This window comes from Apis dorsata, unplaced genomic scaffold (genome assembly GCF_000469605.1).
Source record: "Apis dorsata unplaced genomic scaffold, Apis dorsata 1.3 scaffold_884, whole genome shotgun sequence".
Classification (NCBI taxonomy): Eukaryota; Metazoa; Arthropoda; class Insecta; order Hymenoptera; family Apidae; genus Apis; species Apis dorsata.
The window spans coordinates 22509-41878 of NW_006264000.1; the positions used below are offsets into that span (position 1 = coordinate 22509).

General features: G+C 23.7%; 6 protein-coding genes across 17 annotated transcripts; 3 read left to right on the forward strand and 3 right to left on the reverse strand.

The window, feature by feature from the left end:
• The first annotated feature begins 483 nt into the window (after positions 1–483).
• LOC102673483 (bromodomain adjacent to zinc finger domain protein 1A) lies at positions 484–7751 on the forward strand. Of its 11 annotated transcripts, XM_006623337.2 has the most exons (15): positions 484–601; positions 676–941; positions 1408–1546; positions 1635–1849; positions 1916–2138; positions 2211–2440; positions 2517–3190; positions 3251–3715; positions 3810–4300; positions 4387–5151; positions 5226–5440; positions 5503–5687; positions 5828–5959; positions 6276–6627; positions 7083–7751. In XM_006623337.2, the coding sequence occupies exons 2-15, from the start codon at positions 829–831 to the stop codon at positions 7261–7263; spliced, it is 4380 nt and encodes a 1459-aa protein (XP_006623400.1). In that variant the 5' UTR covers positions 484–601; positions 676–828; the 3' UTR covers positions 7264–7751. The 11 variants fall into 11 exon arrangements, with proteins under 11 accessions (XP_006623400.1, XP_006623401.1, XP_006623403.1 ...); XM_006623338.2 differs by having other exon boundaries at positions 512–941; positions 5506–5687; XM_006623340.2 differs by having other exon boundaries at positions 513–941; positions 7095–7751.
• Positions 7752–8481: 730 nt separating this feature from the next.
• On the reverse strand, positions 8482–9349 carry LOC102674591. 2 transcript variants are annotated; one of them, XM_006623348.2, is made up of 3 exons: positions 9217–9349; positions 8729–8893; positions 8487–8629 (listed from the first exon to the last, which is right to left on the reverse strand). In XM_006623348.2, exons 2-3 carry the CDS (start codon positions 8889–8891, stop codon positions 8556–8558), a joined length of 237 nt encoding a protein of 78 aa, XP_006623411.1. In that variant the 5' UTR covers positions 8892–8893; positions 9217–9349; the 3' UTR covers positions 8487–8555. The 2 variants fall into 2 exon arrangements, with proteins under 2 accessions (XP_031369943.1, XP_006623411.1); XM_031514083.1 differs by lacking the exon at positions 9217–9349 and having other exon boundaries at positions 8482–8629; positions 8729–8912.
• Positions 9350–10314: 965 nt separating this feature from the next.
• On the forward strand, positions 10315–11566 carry LOC102674713 (probable glucosamine 6-phosphate N-acetyltransferase). The gene is made up of 5 exons (XM_006623349.1): positions 10315–10532; positions 10758–10878; positions 10955–11017; positions 11103–11230; positions 11310–11566. Exons 1-5 carry the CDS (start codon positions 10518–10520, stop codon positions 11550–11552), a joined length of 570 nt encoding a protein of 189 aa, XP_006623412.1. The 5' UTR covers positions 10315–10517; the 3' UTR covers positions 11553–11566.
• Positions 11567–11706: 140 nt separating this feature from the next.
• Positions 11707–16154, reverse strand: LOC102675568 (N-terminal kinase-like protein). The gene is made up of 12 exons (XM_006623356.2): positions 15728–16154; positions 15464–15610; positions 14901–15029; positions 14621–14832; positions 14223–14313; positions 13666–14148; positions 13370–13591; positions 13054–13306; positions 12804–12974; positions 12459–12727; positions 12227–12341; positions 11707–12147 (listed from the first exon to the last, which is right to left on the reverse strand). Exons 1-12 carry the CDS (start codon positions 15839–15841, stop codon positions 12002–12004), a joined length of 2352 nt encoding a protein of 783 aa, XP_006623419.1. The 5' UTR covers positions 15842–16154; the 3' UTR covers positions 11707–12001.
• Positions 16094–17996, forward strand: LOC102675341 (coiled-coil domain-containing protein 61-like). The gene is made up of 7 exons (XM_006623354.2): positions 16094–16299; positions 16450–16532; positions 16589–16740; positions 16808–17004; positions 17065–17340; positions 17452–17529; positions 17621–17996. The coding sequence occupies exons 1-7, from the start codon at positions 16131–16133 to the stop codon at positions 17698–17700; spliced, it is 1035 nt and encodes a 344-aa protein (XP_006623417.1). The 5' UTR covers positions 16094–16130; the 3' UTR covers positions 17701–17996.
• Positions 17694–19317, reverse strand: LOC102675191 (optic atrophy 3 protein homolog). The gene is made up of 3 exons (XM_006623353.2): positions 19204–19317; positions 18807–19003; positions 17694–18660 (listed from the first exon to the last, which is right to left on the reverse strand). The coding sequence occupies exons 2-3, from the start codon at positions 18946–18948 to the stop codon at positions 18164–18166; spliced, it is 639 nt and encodes a 212-aa protein (XP_006623416.1). The 5' UTR covers positions 18949–19003; positions 19204–19317; the 3' UTR covers positions 17694–18163.
• Between the last annotated feature and the right edge of the window lie 53 nt (positions 19318–19370).

Consider the following 19370-nt stretch of genomic DNA (forward strand, 5'->3'; position numbering starts at 1 on the left):
AATATATAAATTATATAATTATATATATGTATATATATCTATAAACATTTATTATGTATAATTTATTGTATTTTATATATAATAATATATATAATAATATAAATAAGTTAAGCAGATTTTTTTTCTTATTTTATGATAATAAAATATTAAATTCAATCAAATTGATTCATAATTATATAAATAAAATATAATTATTTTTATTTATATTTGATTACTTGATAAAAGTAATTCGCGCCAAATAATAATAAGTTAATATTTAGATCGGATACTATTTACCAACTTTAAAACATAATATAAAATATTTTTTATATTTTCTATAATAATTACATCATTTGAAAAATGATATAATTTTTCAATAAATTATATCAACAATAAAAAGATAATAAAAGATTTGTTGAATTGAATTTCTTCAAATATATTAAAATATTAATTATTATTACATGTTTATTTTTATTTCCCGCGCTAATGAATAATAAATTTAGATTGGTAACGCTATTCTTTTCATTAGTTTCCGGTTTTAAGGTGCCAGATGTGAATGCGCGCTTCTACAAGCACCGTTAAATCATGCTTTGTCATGAGATTCGAAATGTTTCGTGAAATGGTATCAAAGTTTTACGTTCAACACGTATGAATAGACAAAATTTCAAAGGAAATAAATTACAAAAATTTTAACAGAAATTTGATAACATTTAAAACTTAAAGCGATTTTGTGAAAGTTAGAGGTGCATGTGCCTGGCGGTTCCGGAAAAGTATAGCACTGACGCAGAATTAATTTGTAATTTATTAAAAACGTGAACGAAAACTGCATTGATATATTAATAGATTGATATGCCGCTACTTCGTAAACAGCCATTTCAACGTCTTCACGTTTCTTCAGATTTTAAAGATGATGATGAAGTTTTTCACTGTGAGGTTACGAATGAAATTTTCAAGGACTATAAGTAAGACCATGACAGCTGAGATCACTTTGAAATATGTTTTGCAATTTTGTCAATGCGATTTTTTAATCATAACTACTTTATATTTTTTTAATTTATCTTGTTCATTCATTTCTATTCTCATAAATATACATATATCAATATATCAAATAATCTGTTCTGTTTTTATAATTTTGTTTTGTGCTAAATAGATAAAATTAAAAAGTACATTATAAAAAATCTTTAGATTACTTATATTTATTGTCATTGTTTAAATACCAGACAATTTGAAAGATTAAATTATCTTATTTAATTTTACATTATCAATTAATTATATATTTGAATTTATATTTTTTAAACATTTTATTTTTAATTTTTAACTTTTAGATATAAATAGATATTATTAATTTTAAAATATTAATTGTTATTAATTATTATCAATAATAACAATTACATTAAATTAAATTTAAAATATGTTTTGTGATTACAGTGAATTTTGTGAGAGAATTATTTTATGTAATTCACTTATATGGTCATGTAGTATAACTGGCAGAACAAATATGACCTATGAAGAAGCTTTACAATGTGAAGAAAATGCAAAAAGGAGCCTTAAAGAATTTCCTATGGAGGTATGATATAAATTTGAGTTATAGATTTAAAGATATATAAAGATATATTATAATTCTAAATTCATTGATATTATGTTTTATATTATAGTTACGTATTCCTATATTATATCTTGCCAGTAAAACAAACAGATCATCTTTTAAAGAAATGATAGAGGATGTATATCAATTTGCAAGAGATCGTTACTTTGTTGGTGAAATGGTAGAAGCAAGTTTCACAGAAGATTCTTGGTGTGATTGCCATGTTCTTCAAGTTATTGCACCTACAGAACAACAAATTAAACAATATACTAAAGAAAACAACAGGTAGAGATCTCTTTATCATTTATAGATATAGAATGCATTCATATTATTGTAATTTATCTATGTAAGTTTATTACATAGAAATCCACAAGAACAACAATATCATCCACCTGCAAAATTATTTCGTTATGAAGTAGAACAGTTAGACTCTGGAGATTCTGATGTTAGTCAACTTATGATAGTGGAAGCAACTCAAGTGAGAAGAAGAAAGCAGCATTACAGTAAAGAGCGTAATAAAATTTTTTTACGTCAGTTATGTGAACAAAATGAAACTGGAATATGGACTATCAAAGTTAGTAAACTAATGATTATAACTAAAAATAGTTTAAATATATTGATAAAAAAATATGTTGTATATTTATAGGATAGCGTCTTACAAAAATATGGAATTAATAAAGTACGATTTGACACTATATTTGCTGGTCCTCCTCCAGACTTTACATCGCGTATTAAGAAACTTATTAAACATAAACAAGAATCAATAGATAAATTTCTTACTATGGATGTAGTAAAACAAAAAACAGTAGATAAACCAGATCCTTTCAAAAAAGTAAATCAAGGAGGAGTAGATATAAAAAAATTTCGAAAGCCAAGGTAGAATAATGTATGACAAATTAAAAATAGTTTGTAATTTCTAATTATATATTAAATTTGTTACATTTATAAACAGAATGAATGGAAAATTTAAAGAAGATCTTAAAGCAAAGGCTCTAGAAGAAAAAGCAAAACGTAAAGAAGAAAGAGTCTTGAAAAGTGAACGTAAAAAAGAAGAAAAGCAAAAATTAGCAGCTTTGACTGCATATATAAGACAATGGAATAAACCAAGAGAGGATCTTGAATGTGAAGATCTTTCTCCTATTCCACAAGCTACACCAGTTAAGAATAGTATACCTAATGAAAAATTCGGTGACAGCGTAATGATTCTAGAATTTTTAGAATTTTTTAATGAAGAATTGGAAGTTGGTGCATATTTTCCAAATGGTTTTACTTTTGATTTATTAGAAAAAGCATTGTTATTAAGAGAAACATCTGGACCTTGGAGTGATCTTTTACAATTATTATTAGCAAACATTTTTAAATATCAATCAGATGAAGAAAATGAAATTCATGCTCAAGCATCAGATGTAATAAATGATGTTAACATGAATGAAGGAGTGTCATCAATGACAAAAGCAGTAAAACTTTCTACTATAGCTTCTAGCTGGTGTCAGATGTATCAAGGTTGTAAATTATCTGAATTGACATTAGATCATGTAACTTTAAGTGAGATTTTAAGACAACATTTATTGTCGTCCGGAGGACGAATTGGTGACGTTGCTACTAAATGGAGATATTCTCAAAGAGGTATATAATTTTATTAAATAAAAAAATTAAATACAATATATTCATTTTTAATTTTGTCAGGTGGTTATACAAATCAAGATGATCCTGCATTGTTGATGAGAATAAATGAGGCATATATTTTAAGATTATTGGGTCATCGTAGTGTACATGAATTTGAGCTCAATGAAAAGTTAAAAGTAGCTACATGTTTAATAAATCAGTTGCTCACTTTTGCTTCAATACGAGATATAATAGAAGAAAAACATGAAAAACTTCATCAAGCAAAAAAAGAATTGAAATCTTTCTTAATAGCTGAACAAAGAAAAGAAAAAGAAGAAAAAGAAAAAATGAGAGAACGAGAAAAAGATAATGAAAATAAAATACCAAAGAAAGTTACACGTGGTAATTGTGAAGAAGAAAAAAAGAAAGAAGAGTATGAAAATAAATTAAAAGAACTTCAACAAGCATCTAGAGATAATAAAATGATGGTTTATTTAGGTTCTGATAGAGCTTATCGTAGATATTGGAGATTTTTATCAATACCAGGTAACATTATTTTTTTATATTCAAGTTTAATAAAAAAAAATTTGAAGCTTATAATAAAAAAATATAAAGTTAATTTTTTTTTTTATTCTTATAGGAATATTTGTAGAAAATGATGAATGGTGGCCGGGTAATTGTATTTCTGATGGTACACCTTATCAACCAGAATTACAAGATGGAGAATCTACATATGCATATTTAAAAAATAAATTTGAGGATGAGTTTAGCGATAAAGAAAATAGTTTTAAAAAAGCAAAAAAATCTCCTAAGAAAGTTTCATTTTCTGACAAAAATGCATTTAAATCTCCAAGAAAAGATGTATCTCGAAAAGAATTTAAACAAGAATTGTTTGATATTAGAAAAAATTTAATGGCTTGTACAGGAGATAAAGAATGTCCAGTACATTGGAAAAGATCAGAACTGAAATGGAGCTTTTTTGGAAAACAAGAAGATATAGAAGCTTTAGTAAATTCTTTAAGTAAACGAGGAATTAGAGAAGGCGAACTTAGAAATAATATTATACAAGAGATGACAAGTTTAATATCTGTGATTGAAGAATGTCCTAGACATAAACTTAATCCTGAAATTGTAAGTATTTTATAGTAATATTTTTAAAATTTTTTAAGACTTATGATTACATGAATTTTGAGAATATATATATTTTTTTCATATAGTTTACAGAACCTATTAAAGGACATTCTAATAAAATTTCAAAAAAGAATAGGTATGAAAATGCGAACTTAAACTTCCCTTCAGAAATGGCAGTTGATAATGTTTTAGAATTGACATTGAGAGATTACATTCTAGATTTCGAAGATAGAATAAAAGGAGGAGGCTTAGGAAATTTAAAAGTTAATGATCGTGAAATATGGAGGTATGCAATAAATGACGGAAAATATGATAAACAATGCGATAAATTACTATATGGTATAAGTGAAATTGAAGCAGATAGTGGATTAGATAAAATTAAAAATGAAACTAAGTATAGTAGACCAGGAACTCCAGATTCAGAAGTTGGAAGTATTAATATAAAAACTTATAAAGATTCAGGAAAATATTTAGGTTCACCAAGTGAACATGAAATACCCCCAGATCCTAAACAACAGTTAGCCATTAAACAAATGGCTTGTGCTATTTTACAATTATCTCATGCTATAGAGCAGAAGTACTTACAGAAACCGTTAGGTGCCAATGAAAAAGATAAGAAATGGTCTGGTGAAGAAATCAAAGAAAGATGGGAACAATCGCTTATTGCATCAACAAGTTGGGCTCAATTATTTGTACATTTAAGTACTTTAGAAAATAGTGTTGCATGGAGTAGAAGTGCATTAAATGCTCAATGTCGAATATGTAGGAGGCGTCGAGATGGTGATAAAATGTTGTTATGTGATGGATGCAATAAAGGCCATCATTTATATTGTTTACAACCAAAACTAAATGTAAATTTTTTTTTTAATCTTTTTTTTAATTTTAGATATACTTAGAATATTTAATGTTATATATTTATTTTTAGTGTGTTCCAGATGGAGATTGGTATTGTAAAGTATGTAAGCCATCAACAAAACCAAAAGAAAAAATTAAAAAAAGAAAAAAATTTGAAGATGAATTAGAAGAAGATGTGATATTAACCAAAGAAACTCGACATAATCGTGCAAAACGTATTCTTGAAAGTGAAGAAGAAGATAATTCAGAAGATGAAGAATTAGAAGAAGATAGTGATGATAATATGTAAATATGATATATTTTAAAAAGCAAATCTTTTAATAATTAATTAATATACATTTTTTTAGAAGTAATCAACAAATAAATGTATGTTCGGCATGTAAAAGTGGTGGAAAATTGATCAGTTGTGATATGTGTCCAAATTTTTATCACATAGAATGCATAGAACCACCTATAACAAGAGCACCTCGTGGAAGATGGATTTGTTCAGATTGCAAAGATAGGAGAGATAGAAAGATGAATATAAAATATGGTAAATGTTATAATATATTTGTAATTCGATAATAACAGAAAATACTGATGATAAACTTCATAATATTTTATTATCCTATTAACATTTTAAGTAAAAGTAAATTTTACTTTAAATACTTATGTAATAAAGCAGTTCCTTAGTTTTAATTGTGTTGTTAGTGAGGGGGCGTGAAAGGGAAAGGGACAAGGAGAGACTGTGCGCTGCAGCAGCACGCTCTCGCATCCATGGCTTTGCCAAGAGCCTCCTCACTACAGAATCTACAGACTGGGACGGTCTGTATTGTAATTCTATTTTCTTTTATGTAGTATGAATATATAATTTTTTTTTTTTTACAAATATAGTAATATTTGATATAATCACACAATATATTGCTTTATACATTTGTTTGTTATTAGTATAATTGCGTAGATCAGACTTTATTGCATGTATATTTGATAGTTATTATTATCTTATTAAAGAAAAACATTTAAAATTTATATTAAATCTTATACTTTGTTTTTTTAATTATATATATTTGTTTAATTAATTAATTTAAATATATGTAAATTCTAAAATTATTTAATTATATATAAATATTTTAATATACAGATAGTAGTACTTCAGAGGATACAGAACCAAGACAAACTAGAAGAGCTGCAAAGAGAGCTGCTGAAATCGAACAAGAAGAAGATAAGGGAACAATTAAAGGATGTTTAGGAAGATTACAAGAATTACTTTCTGATATTAAACAACATAGAGATTCATGGCCTTTCTTATCACCTGTTACAAAAGACGAAGTTCCAGATTATCATGATATTATTTCCAATCCTATGGATTTTGGTACAATTAAATATAAACTTAACAATAATGAATATGAAACGTTAGAACATTTCTTCAGTGATTGTCACTTAGTATTTGAAAATTGTCAAGCTTATAACGAAGAACACAGTTCCGTTTACAAGTGAGTATAACTACTATGAATATATTTATTCATAAGTTCGGATGCCAGAGATTGCGAGATTAATTAATAATATTGATTAATGTGCTATATTTTCATATTGCAAGTGTTTAAATACTTAATAATTTTATTTACTAATCATAATAAAATATTCTATATCATATTTGTTTATTAATTAATTATTAACTAATATTTACTTTTATTAAATAAATAATAAATAAAATAAAAATAAAAAATAAATAATATACATTTATAATTAATATATATTTAAAATATTTTACGAATATTTATGCAATAATATTTTGCAGTAATTTAAATACATATTTTGAAATTAAGAAAAATAAATAAAATTATTGCAATAATAAATAGAACAATAATCATTTAAAATCAAAATCTTTGGCTTCCGAACATTTAAAATATTACAAATTTTGAAAGTTATTATATCTTTTTAAAAATAGTTACGTATACAGAGCAGGTATGAGATTATTAAAATATTATGAAAAACGATGCAAAGAACTAAGATTGACACATGGTGAAGAATTACTGCGACCTCCAGATGCAAAGAAATCAAAACTCGAAGAAAATGGTCTTGCAATTAGCGAAGATGAAGATGCAGAAGATATTCAAAAACCAAGATAGAGATAAAATTCTTTCTCGATTCGTTATATTTATTGAATATCAATTTTTATTCCTGATACGTAAATTAAATGTATCTTAAAATTAAATTTGTACACATCAATGTCGAATTGTGTACAAATTCATAATTCAACTAAAAAAGTTCTGTAAAGTATATATTACTAAAAAAAAAAGACTTGAATTATTCAAAATTAAAAATTGCTGCATAGAATTTATAAAATTTATCTATTGAGACAGATTATAAAATGCAAGCTTAAAAATGTTTAAAATATTTTCTTCTATGTTAATTATCAAATAATATATTGATTAATTTTTTTTCTTAGGCTTGCTATAATAAAAGGCATATACAGTATTATTTGTAGAATTTTACGCATGGTACAATTGCTCTTGCATATCGTTTTGTAGAAATTACTTTAACGTAGAACATTTTATAAACAAATAAACATGCGCATAAGCAATGAATTCTTTTCATATGCTTGAGCCAGTACAAGAATAGTCTTTTGAGTTAGTATTATTATAAACAAATTTTTTGTTAATGAACAAATTTTTTTACAATGTATTAATAATTATTTATTATTTTAACATTATTTTAGTATTGTTTTTACATTTAAGTAATATAAATTTTGAGGGTTACCTATAAATACAATTCTAAACTTTGAAATCTTACATACAAAATTCATAAAATGTTATATATTATCCATCTTTTACGATTTATCTATATACTGAAGTGCTGTCACATAATATGATTGATGATTTACATATGTAATAAAAATAGCTTTTTTTTTATTATGAATTCAAAAAATTCGTACTAAAATAATTATGCATTGATGCAAATTTTTATTTGTTTCTACATAAAATAGATTTTATTAGGATTTTCAAATATGTTGTTTCTGCAAATTATTGAGATTTAAGGATTTTATTAATTATTTCTGTTTTTAACTTTTGTCGAATCATTAAAATATTATTAGTACTTATTTATATACATATTTTTTTCTTTTGAAAGAATCAGCCTATGTTAAGAAAATTAGAAATTTTAGGCTGGCCCTACACAAAATCTACGGTACAAAATATCATTAATCTCTATATTGTACAGTAGTAGAAACAGTTTTTTGTAATCATGTATGTTTTATACGATTAATTTGGTAATAAACTTTTAAAATAGATTTACAATTGAAATTTGTTTATAATATACTATGCAAGAAAAAAATTAAAAATTAGAAATAGAATTTTCTTTAACTAATTTAGTATTATATTTTCATTTCATTTCATATTACTACAATATTTTCAAATATAATTTAATGACGCATCTCTCCAGAAAATTGATGTTTATGGATCTCATCCCATTTTTTAACATTTTCTGGATTATAACCTAAAAAAAAAAAAAAAGAAAGATTATTTATTATATATACAATTTATATATATACATTAAAATAATTTTAAATAATTTGAAAATATTGTTGGAACTTACTCCATTGTTGGAATTTATACCATAGAGGTGCACAAATAAGTATACTAATTGCCCAATACCGAAATACCCAACCTGTCTCACTTTTAACAAAGTAATGATGAAATGGAAAACGAGTTATTTTTGCAGCAATTGTATATGGAAATTTCATTGGTCTTCCAGACATGACTGAAAATAATTAAAAATTTAATATCAACTTTTATTGTAATAATATATCATTAAATAATTTTTTAAAAAAGTTAATTTGTAAAATCAATCATTCTATTTTATATTTGACATAAAAAAAAAAATTTTTTAATCTTTAGAAATCTTGAAAAACTATGCGACATAAATTGTATTTATCATATTTATTTTACAATTATATGACAAATAATATATTGAAAGTAAATAAAGCTTATTAATAAATTGTAAAAATTGTAAGATTTTCTTTCAATATATATTTAATAATTAATTATTGAAATATTAACAAAATGATATGAAATATTTAATACCTTTTATCAATTTTTATCAAGATAATTTCACGAATTAAGTCAGAAAAATTAGGTTACAGATATTCACCATTGAATGATATTATATAATGAATAACCTACTGAAATATATCGAAAAATATCGAAATCTAAAGTTTGATATTTTATTGGTTAAGAATTGGACAAAATTAAAAAAAAAAATGAAGATTATTATTATTAAAAAAAAGTTAATATTAAAAAAATATTTTATTTAATAAAACTTTATTAATATTTTTAAAAAAAGTTTAANTTTATGCGTTTTTACAAAACTTGAAAGTGATATCTTGAATTGTTAATGGTTGAAATTAGTAATTTGAAAATTTTTTCATATATTTGCAAATTTTTTAATTGAATCAATTTTTATTTAATATATTTACATGACAAAAGCACTGTTTTTCAAATAAAAATTGTATAATAATAATCTAGATTAAATTCAAATTTGATCATGTATTAACGTCTTATTCAATTTAAAATCAATAACAATGCGAACTGGATATAAAAAAAAAAATAATGTCATGACAACAATTTTATACACTGTTTATGATATATACATATATATATATATAATATTATATTATAATTTAAAATTATAATATAATATAAATTACAGTATATATTCAAATAGATAATTTGAATTTAATGCTTTTATTCTTTAAGATTGAATAAAAATTCAATATAATATAATGTATTTCATAAAAATTCCTAAAAATATGAAACTTTGAATATGAATAAACTATTAAATTTTGACTATTGTCATAATAAAAGAGATCATTATTTTTTAATTTTGCACGTTAAAATTTATGAAATCATATAATAAAAGTCTAAAAATTTTAGTTACCCATTTCTAAAATTTAGCCTAAATTATATAAATATTAAATGATTAAAGATTAAATAATTATGAAAATATGAGTATTAAATAATTGAAAATATTTCTAATAATTTTAAACATAATTTTAATTCAATTTTAATTTAAGAATAAAATAATTTTTATTAATATTATGATTTATTTTTATGAGACTATTTTATCATATCATAATACATAATCATAAATAGAAATTAATTATTGATGGAAACTTATTAAGATAATCTTAAACATTTATAAAACATAAAAATGTATTTAAAAGTAGTTACATAGAAATACACTTTATATTACAATAAGATTAATTAAAAAATTTATAACGGTTTCGTATTTTTATATCTATAATCTAAACGAGCGCGGAAGATAAAAAAATTTATCAAATACGATTACATATTATTAATAAATGTGAAATTGTGCATTTCTTGCCATGAGTTCTATAGAGGTTGTAAATACTTGTCATTTTTAAACTTAACCGTTTAGATTAAAAAAATATTTTTAATTTCATATGTGATATATATTAAAGTTAAAAATAATATTGATTTGACAAAAACAATATGTTATTGAATTTAAAATTTTTGTTATTATTAATCTTTTAAATAATCTTTTAAATATTATTAATCTTTTATGTTAATAATTAATTATTTTTTTGTTTATCGGATATTATTAGGAAAATTGTTTTGAGGATAAAGAAATTGAATTATTTAATTCGAGTATATTGGAACATTTATCTTTATCACACATCGAAGGTTTATTAATTAGACCTTTAAAATCTAAAGATTATGATAGAGGTAAAATAGTGATTAGAAGAACTATTATTAATAATAATATAGCTTATTTATTAATTTTACGATATTTATTTAAAAGATTTTCTTCAACTTTTGACTCAATTGACTGAAGTTGGAAATATCAGTAGAGAACAATTTTTAAGTAAGTTTTTTTTTTTTAAATTAAATTGTGTTTAAAGACAAATATGAATTATAATAAATGCACTTGGTTTTTTACAAATGCATAGACCGTTTTCATATGATGAAAGATACTGGTAGCTATTATACTATTGTAATAGAAGATGTAACCATTGGAAAAATAGTAGCAAGTGCAACATTAGTTGTAGAGCAAAAATTCATTCATAATTGTGCACTGGTATGTTTTTCTTTTTTTAAGATTTTTTTATTTTTCATAAAATAAATTTTATACAATAAAAATAAAAAATTTGTTACAGAGAGGACGTTTAGAAGATGTGGTAGTAAATAATAAATACCGTGGTAAACATTTAGGAAAATTGGTAGTTAAAATCATACTGCAGTTATCAAATTATTTACAATGTTATAAATTATCATTGGATTGTAAAGATCATCTTATACCATTCTATGAAAGTTTGGGTTTCAAACGTGAGCCTAATAATGCTAATTATCTGAATATGAGATTTTCTATTGAAGACACTGCAAAAATATTGCATTTATGACAATAAAAAAAAAAGTATTTAAAACTTCTCATAAAAAAAAATTGTAAGTTATATCTTAAATGTATGTACATTATGCACATTTTAGATTCAAACAGTGATTTTTATTATCTTGTTTCAAATAAAAAAAAAAAAGGAAAGAAGAAGCAGACAATTATTTTCTTTTTAATTTTTTAATCAATAGATTATCTTAACATGAATTAATAAATTAAATGTAGGTTTAAAAAGTAATGATATGTGAGTATATTTTGTTGAATGTTATATAATATTTTGTATTTTATAAGAATATATAATAATGCAATAAACAATATTAGAAAAACAATTAAAAATCGATTTTTAACAAATCAACTAGATATTGATAGAAAAAATACTTATTAAGCATTCATCATATTTTAATTCTTTTTTTTTTATTAATTACATGAATGCAATTGTTAAATTATGTAATATTTAAATTAGAGTTTCTTAGCAGCAACATTGTTTCGTAATTTTATTGCCCTTTTTGCTTCCATTTGTTTTTGTCTTGCTAATTTTCCCTCTTCACGTTTTCTTCTGGCTTCTTTTAATTTAGTACTAATTGTATTGGTACTTTCAATGTTTTCTTAGATTAAAAAAAATTAATTTAAAATTATTACAAAAATATTTTTATTTTAATTTGATAATTATAAAAAAATAAATACCTGTTTGTGTGTGTTCTAATGGTTGAAAATCTTCTAGAGGCTGAAATTCAGAATCCTCCCAACCTATGTCAGAACATTCATTTTTATCTTCAACATTCTGTGCTGCTTCTTCCTCCTAAAAATGATATTCGAGTTTTTCTCCAGTTTCATATTACAAATAATCATTTTATAAAAATTATATACTAATATGTATTTAAAATAATATTCATATAAAATTTCAAATAATACAAACCGGTTTTTCTTCCAGACTAGTCCATTGATCATTCGGTTTAGGAGAATGAGAAGATGGAGAAATATTACTTGATCCATGTTCTAATACAGTAGAAGGTTGTTGTTCCATATCACCCCAATTATCAGCATCCCAATCCCAATCACAATCTGAATTTGTATTTGTAGCATTTTGTAAATCATGTTCATGATCATGATCCAATGATGTCATACTTGTAGCGCTGCTTGTTGTGGCAGTTGTACTAGCACTACTTTGTGAACTACTAGCTTGCTCTATAATTTTATTATTTATTTTTATAAAAAATGCTTCATAGTGATAGAATAGAAAAAATATATATAAGTTAGATACCTAAAGAGGCAGGTTTGTTTAATAAAATTCTAGATGTATTATGAGCATTTGATGATTTAGGTGTATCTGATTGACTGCGATAAAATTTAGCAGTAACAGCTGTTACAGCCCAACCAGCCCATGTAGCAGCTGCATTACTAAGACTTGGTGTAGCTGTATTTACATCTGCCTCTGAAAATATTGTATGTTGTATATTTACATCAATTTCAATTGTTCTTTTATAGATAAACTTTTTGAATTGTTTTAATACCCATAGATTCACGTAATCCAGGATCTTCTGACACTCTTTCAAGCTTGGATAAAAATCCACGGATAGTTCGAAATGCATTATCTCTAACTCCTTTATCTACATCTGTAGTAAGTGGACATAGTGCTGGTAAAATACGGTTTGCAACTTCTTGTAATAAAAAATATTGTTGTGTAGCAGCTAATGCTAAAATACTTGCTGCTCTAGCTGGTGGAAATGGATCTCGTGTACCTCGAATAAATGCTCCAATTAATACCTACAATAATGTTTTTTATTATTATATATCATTTTATAAATCTTATATTTGAATTAAAATTACTTTTTGTCTAATCTGAGGATGAAGGTGCTGAGCAATTTTTCCTAAACAAACTGTAGTATTAGTACGTATGCCACCATGTTCATCTTTTGATTGAAGTTTTGCAAAATACCTCAATGTTTCCACATTAAGATTATTATAATCTAATTTTGGTGCTAAATGTACAACAGACTTTATTGTTTGTTCTCTAATTGCAGCATTTGTATCTAAAAAACCTTTGGCTACCTATTAATGTAAAAATATTTTGAGCTTTTTGTATTTTTGTACAATAAAAGAAATTAATATTTGTAATTAATTACCTGCGGGAAGATGGCTTCATTAACTGTTGCTGGTTGTAAATGATCAACAAATCGATCTAACTGTTGTAATAATCGTAATCTAGTTGCTCTATCATTTGAAGTAAATAATTTTACAACACATGGTACAACTCTTCGTTGATATTCAGCATCAGGCAATTGGCAACCGAGTTGTAATAAAGGAGGTAATACTGCACTTCCAGCATCACCAAATTCAAAAGCAGCCAATAATTGTGGTAAAATTTTATATCTGCCAACGCCATCTGGAAATGATTCTAATTGACCAGCAAGTTGTGAGAAAAATCGACCTTTTTCTCCTCTTTCTTTCATTTGAATTTCCTCTAAGAATAAAAGTGCATCTACAAGTTCATTTTTAAAAAATCCTCCATTACTACGACAACGTGCTATCACATCAGCAGGATTTGGTCTTCCTTCTGCATTGTTACTAGTCAATTCTCGATATATCACTTGTAATTGTTTTGGAATCTAAATAAAAAACAGAAAGATATGATATTTCAATTTAAAAATAAATATACATCTTATAAAAATAAAAAACATACTTTATCAATAACTTTAAGTTGCAAATTTGAATTTAATGGACCATTATATGTCTCCCAGATTAGGCATCCAAGTCCCCACATGTCAACTGAGCTGTTTTTTTATTTATTCATCAATTTCATAGCGTAAACAATAAACCTAAATGTTTACATATAGAAAAGCTAGTATTGTAGTGTAACTTTAAAAATAAGATAATTATTTTCTATTATTTACCAAATAAGAAAATTTTCAATGTTTTATACACTAAATGAGTAGTAGCTATGAACAAAAATGATTAAATTATTTTCTTATATATTAAAGTATAATTTTTTTATATTTCCAATAAGAATAATGTAAAATTAATAATAATATAATTATAGACACATGAAAATTTTTTATTCCTACTATAAATCTTTTTTACCATTTTGTAACTGGTTTTACATTTTCCTTAACATCAGGAGGATAATAAGCTTGAAATGTTGATGGTAACATATTATAAACAATATCTACTGCTGTCATATATTCAACTCCACCAAGTTTCCATTCCCCACTTTCTTCATTAACAAATACAGTCCATAAATTAACGTTATTATGACGTAAATTAGCATCATTATTTAAAAAATTTAATGCTCTCTATTAAAGTATATATACAATGATGTATCATAAAATAATATATTATTATATATAATTTTTATACATACGGTAATCTGGAATATTCCCCAAGAAAAATATAATTCTTTTTTAAATTCATCATCACTATCAGATTTTCTTGTCAGTCGACTATATAAAGATTCTACACGTTCAGTTGCTAAATAAATTACTTTATTAGTCTGTAATTATAAAAAATATTAGTATTCATATTATTGATACAATTTTTGTAATATTGTAAGACACCCATATCCGCAATAAATTATATTATATAATTATAAAAATTAAATATTATGTATACACATTGATTACATAATATAATTCATTTTATTATATACATTATATCATTATTATCAAATAGCATTCAATATTATAGTTTTATCATTTTATTAATTTAATTAAATTATATTATTATATTACTTAATATATTACTTAATATATTATATTACTTAATTATATTACTTAAATTATATGTTATTTGTTATTATCATAAATATATATAATATGTATATAATCTTCTTTATTTAATTCTATTATTTTCAGTTTCATCTGCTGAGAATCTTGAAATGTATTATCCTTGCAGATGAGGGAGTCTTACTATACATCATTACCATACCTCAAAACTGTCCAAATATGCAAGTATGCTTGGATGTCTAAGTGTCTTTAATCTTTTTACTGCTGATCGAGCTATATTTAAAAGATGTTCATTACCACTTTTGCATTCAAACACAAATACTGAAACATCTTCACCTCCTGCAGATCCCTATAAAAAGATTTTTCAGGTAATAAAAATAAAACTTTTAAACAGAGAATAAAATTTGGATCAATACCTAAAAATAGAAAATATTTTTTAAGATTTTACAGCGCCAGGTTATGATACCTTTTTTTTAGCTCTATGTAATGTCCAGATGCTTCTATCGTCTAAACCAGAAATAGGTTCACCGATTTCATATGAAAAATCTTTGGCGGGATCTCTTGAAAAGAAAGACCACATATTTAAGATTTAACTATTTTATCTTCGTATAAATTAATTCATTCCTTGATTCAAAACCATATCATGGCACTGACAGCTACGCATCAATATATCTTCAACCGCGCTGCTACTTCGCGACGATTACGTATTTAATATTGAACTTACATTACTCAAGTAATCAGTGTGAGATTTAAGTACACAAATGCATTGATTAAACTTTTTACTATATTTAAAAAAATTATTTTTGTCAGATTATTCGAAAACTTTTTGTGTCAAATATTCGTTATTACGTTAATGTCTATCACTAAGTATGAACGAAGTTGGTCCGTCTTTGGTGACGACTTATACTTTTAAAAATGGCAAAGAATACATCGTAAAAATTAAAGTTACTACTTTTAAGGGATGTCAGCGTAATTTGGAGCTTACTATTAGCGATAAATATACTGCTGAGAATTGGCGGTCTTTCTACGATGCTGCATGTTTGTCTTCTATTTTTTCATCTTTAATAATTAACGCATTATTTTAAGGTTATTCTAAGAATTTCTAAATTCTGTTTGTATGTTAGAACTTTTATCTCGTATAAATATCATTTGCTTTTTATAATTAATTATACATTTCTTATTTTTAAGATATTGAAAATTTGACGCACAAAACAGGAAATTATAAGCATTTTGATGTATTTGTAGCTATGCTGCAATCTGGATTGTTAAAAGTAAAATTTGAATTTAAATTTTTTAATCAAATAAAATCAAAAGAATTTAATTACAGACAAGCGAATCTATTACTTTGGATCTTCTTACATTTGAAGACTTAGAACTATTACGCGCACGCAAATTTGAACGTAGTTCATGTTCAAATTTAGGTAATACATCAAATAATCGTCGATATCTTATATTAACATACACAGTAGAATTTGATAGGTAAGTGTATTTTAAAAAATCCTTAAATTTTTTAAAAATAAATCAAATATTTGCCAATTTTATTAAGAATCCATTATCCATTACCTTTGGAATATTGTGGTTTACCCAATCCAATAATATTACAAGCTACCATTAGAAAACTACAAATTGAACTTGAAAGATTACAATCTACAGGAATAAATAGAGATCTTCAAAAACGCATTGAACAACTTACAATTGCAAATCAAAAACTTGTACAAGAAAATCTTAAACTTACAAATGGAGGTAAAAATAAATATTTTTACATTTTATAGATTAATTTTTTAAATATATTTTATTATTCAGGAAGAAGTTTAAAACATTTACTAGCATCAATTAAATCATTAGAAAAAAACATTATTAAAGAACGTGCATCTTTCTGTATGCAAATTCAAAAACTTAAAACTGAAAATACAGCTTTGTTATTGAAAGTACAACAACTTAGTACATCTGCTAATAAAAAATCTGAAGATGGTTGTTCAGGATTAAAACGCCGTAATCGTATATCTTCTACACTTAGAAGTAGAAGTCGATCGTCTTCAATCTCAAGTCGTAATAAAACAACTTCTAGTTTATCATCAGGTGTATATTAAAATTAAAATCTTATTACTAATATTAGAATTTTATTTGTATATTTTCTTTATTATTTATTTTTCTTAAAATGATTATATACATATATCTTAATAATAATAGGTAGTTCATTAGATTCAATTAAAATTCAACGATCTCCTTGTCGAAATGTGAAAATACATAATAAAACAAAAAATTCAAGTTAGTATTAAAATATATAATTAAATATATTACATTATGTTTAATATACATATTAGATAATAGATATCAAAATATATATTTTTTATTATAGAAGTCGAGTTTGAAAATTTGGAAGCAAGAATTCATACATTACAGAAAATGTTGAAAGAAGGAATAAACCTAAATTATTAAATAAATTTTTTATGAACAATTAGTGAATGTATATACACAGATATATTTCTTTTTTTACCATTATTATTAACATATTTTTCATATAACATATAATACAATTTAATTAAATATAAATAGATACAGTGTTTTACTATCTAAAATAGTATGATTTAAAAATCTTTTATAAAAGTAAAATATTTCTTTTCCTATTGTTTTTGAAAATTATTAATGAAAAAATTAAAATATAAAACTACATGTATAAGTATAAATACAAAATATTAAATATTTTGAATAATAATGTACAAAATATTAATGTACAAAGTGTTATATATGATTTTAATTCTACATAAAGTCATGTACATATTGTGGAAAGTATTTTTTATATACACTATGAGATTATAAAGATGTATTTGTTCTTTTTGGTATCATTAATATTATAAGTACATTATCAAAATCATTAATAAAATTTAAAATAAAATTTCAGTTAACTGAGATTGTCTGTTTTTACATTATTTTCATAATATAATATAGCACGTTCAATTATTGATGATTTTTTATTGTTTGGATTTACATTTGTATTTTGATTTCTATCAACATTAAATTGTTGCATTTCTTTATTTGATTCTTTTGTTTTTGATTTTATAATCAATTCATATTTTGTATGTTTTGCTAATTGTTTAATTACTTCTTGCAAATATTCTATTTCACTTTCTTGTTGAGATGTAATTTGATTTAAATTTTTAATATCATTTGTAAATGTTTGTATTTGTTGAAGACGTGCTTCTTCTTTTTTTGATTCTTTTGTTACTTGACGATTATATTCTAATATTAAACAAGCACCAGCAACACTAAAAATAATAACCTCACCCATTAAATTGGCTCCCAATTCAATAGCCATAGTTTCATTCAACTTTGCAACTTTTGTTGGTTTACCAAGATTCATTAAATACATTTTTGCTTTTACTTCTGCCCAATGATAAACTGGAATTAAATTATAAAAATATAAAATATGTAAATATATGTGCATGATAAGTGTCTATATAATTATATTAATAATGACAGTAATGATTATATCACAATTAAATTTTTTTTAATTCAAACTTTAAATATTTTAATTCAATACTCACATTGAGCAGGTGGTATGATAAAATATGTCCTAAATACAGGATGATTTTTAGCTTGATTAACAAGGAACTTTGCTAAAGGTTTACTAATTTGTTTAACAAATAAGACTCCCAATTTGAGAGCTGGAAAAACACCCACTACCATTTTTTTTATTTATATAATTAGAATTAGATAATCACACGTTGTATTTAAATAAAACCTAAAAATTATATATATAAATAAATGTTAAAAAAAAACTTAAAATGTATTAATATATATATATATATATGATTTTCAAATAAATATATTTATTATTAATATTATATATTATATACATATTGAAATATTATATAAAATGTAATAACAAAACAATGTCACAATAAAATTTGATGAATTTCGCATTGTATTCACGATCATTACCTCACCTCTGAAATTATTTCAGAGTATACAAGACAGCCATAGTGATATGATATGATATGTTAGTTGATATGTATGTGTGAGTTACATTTTCATATTATTTATAAATTAAAAAGATTGATAAATATATTTCTAATTTTATGAATAATTTATAAATATTTATATTAATA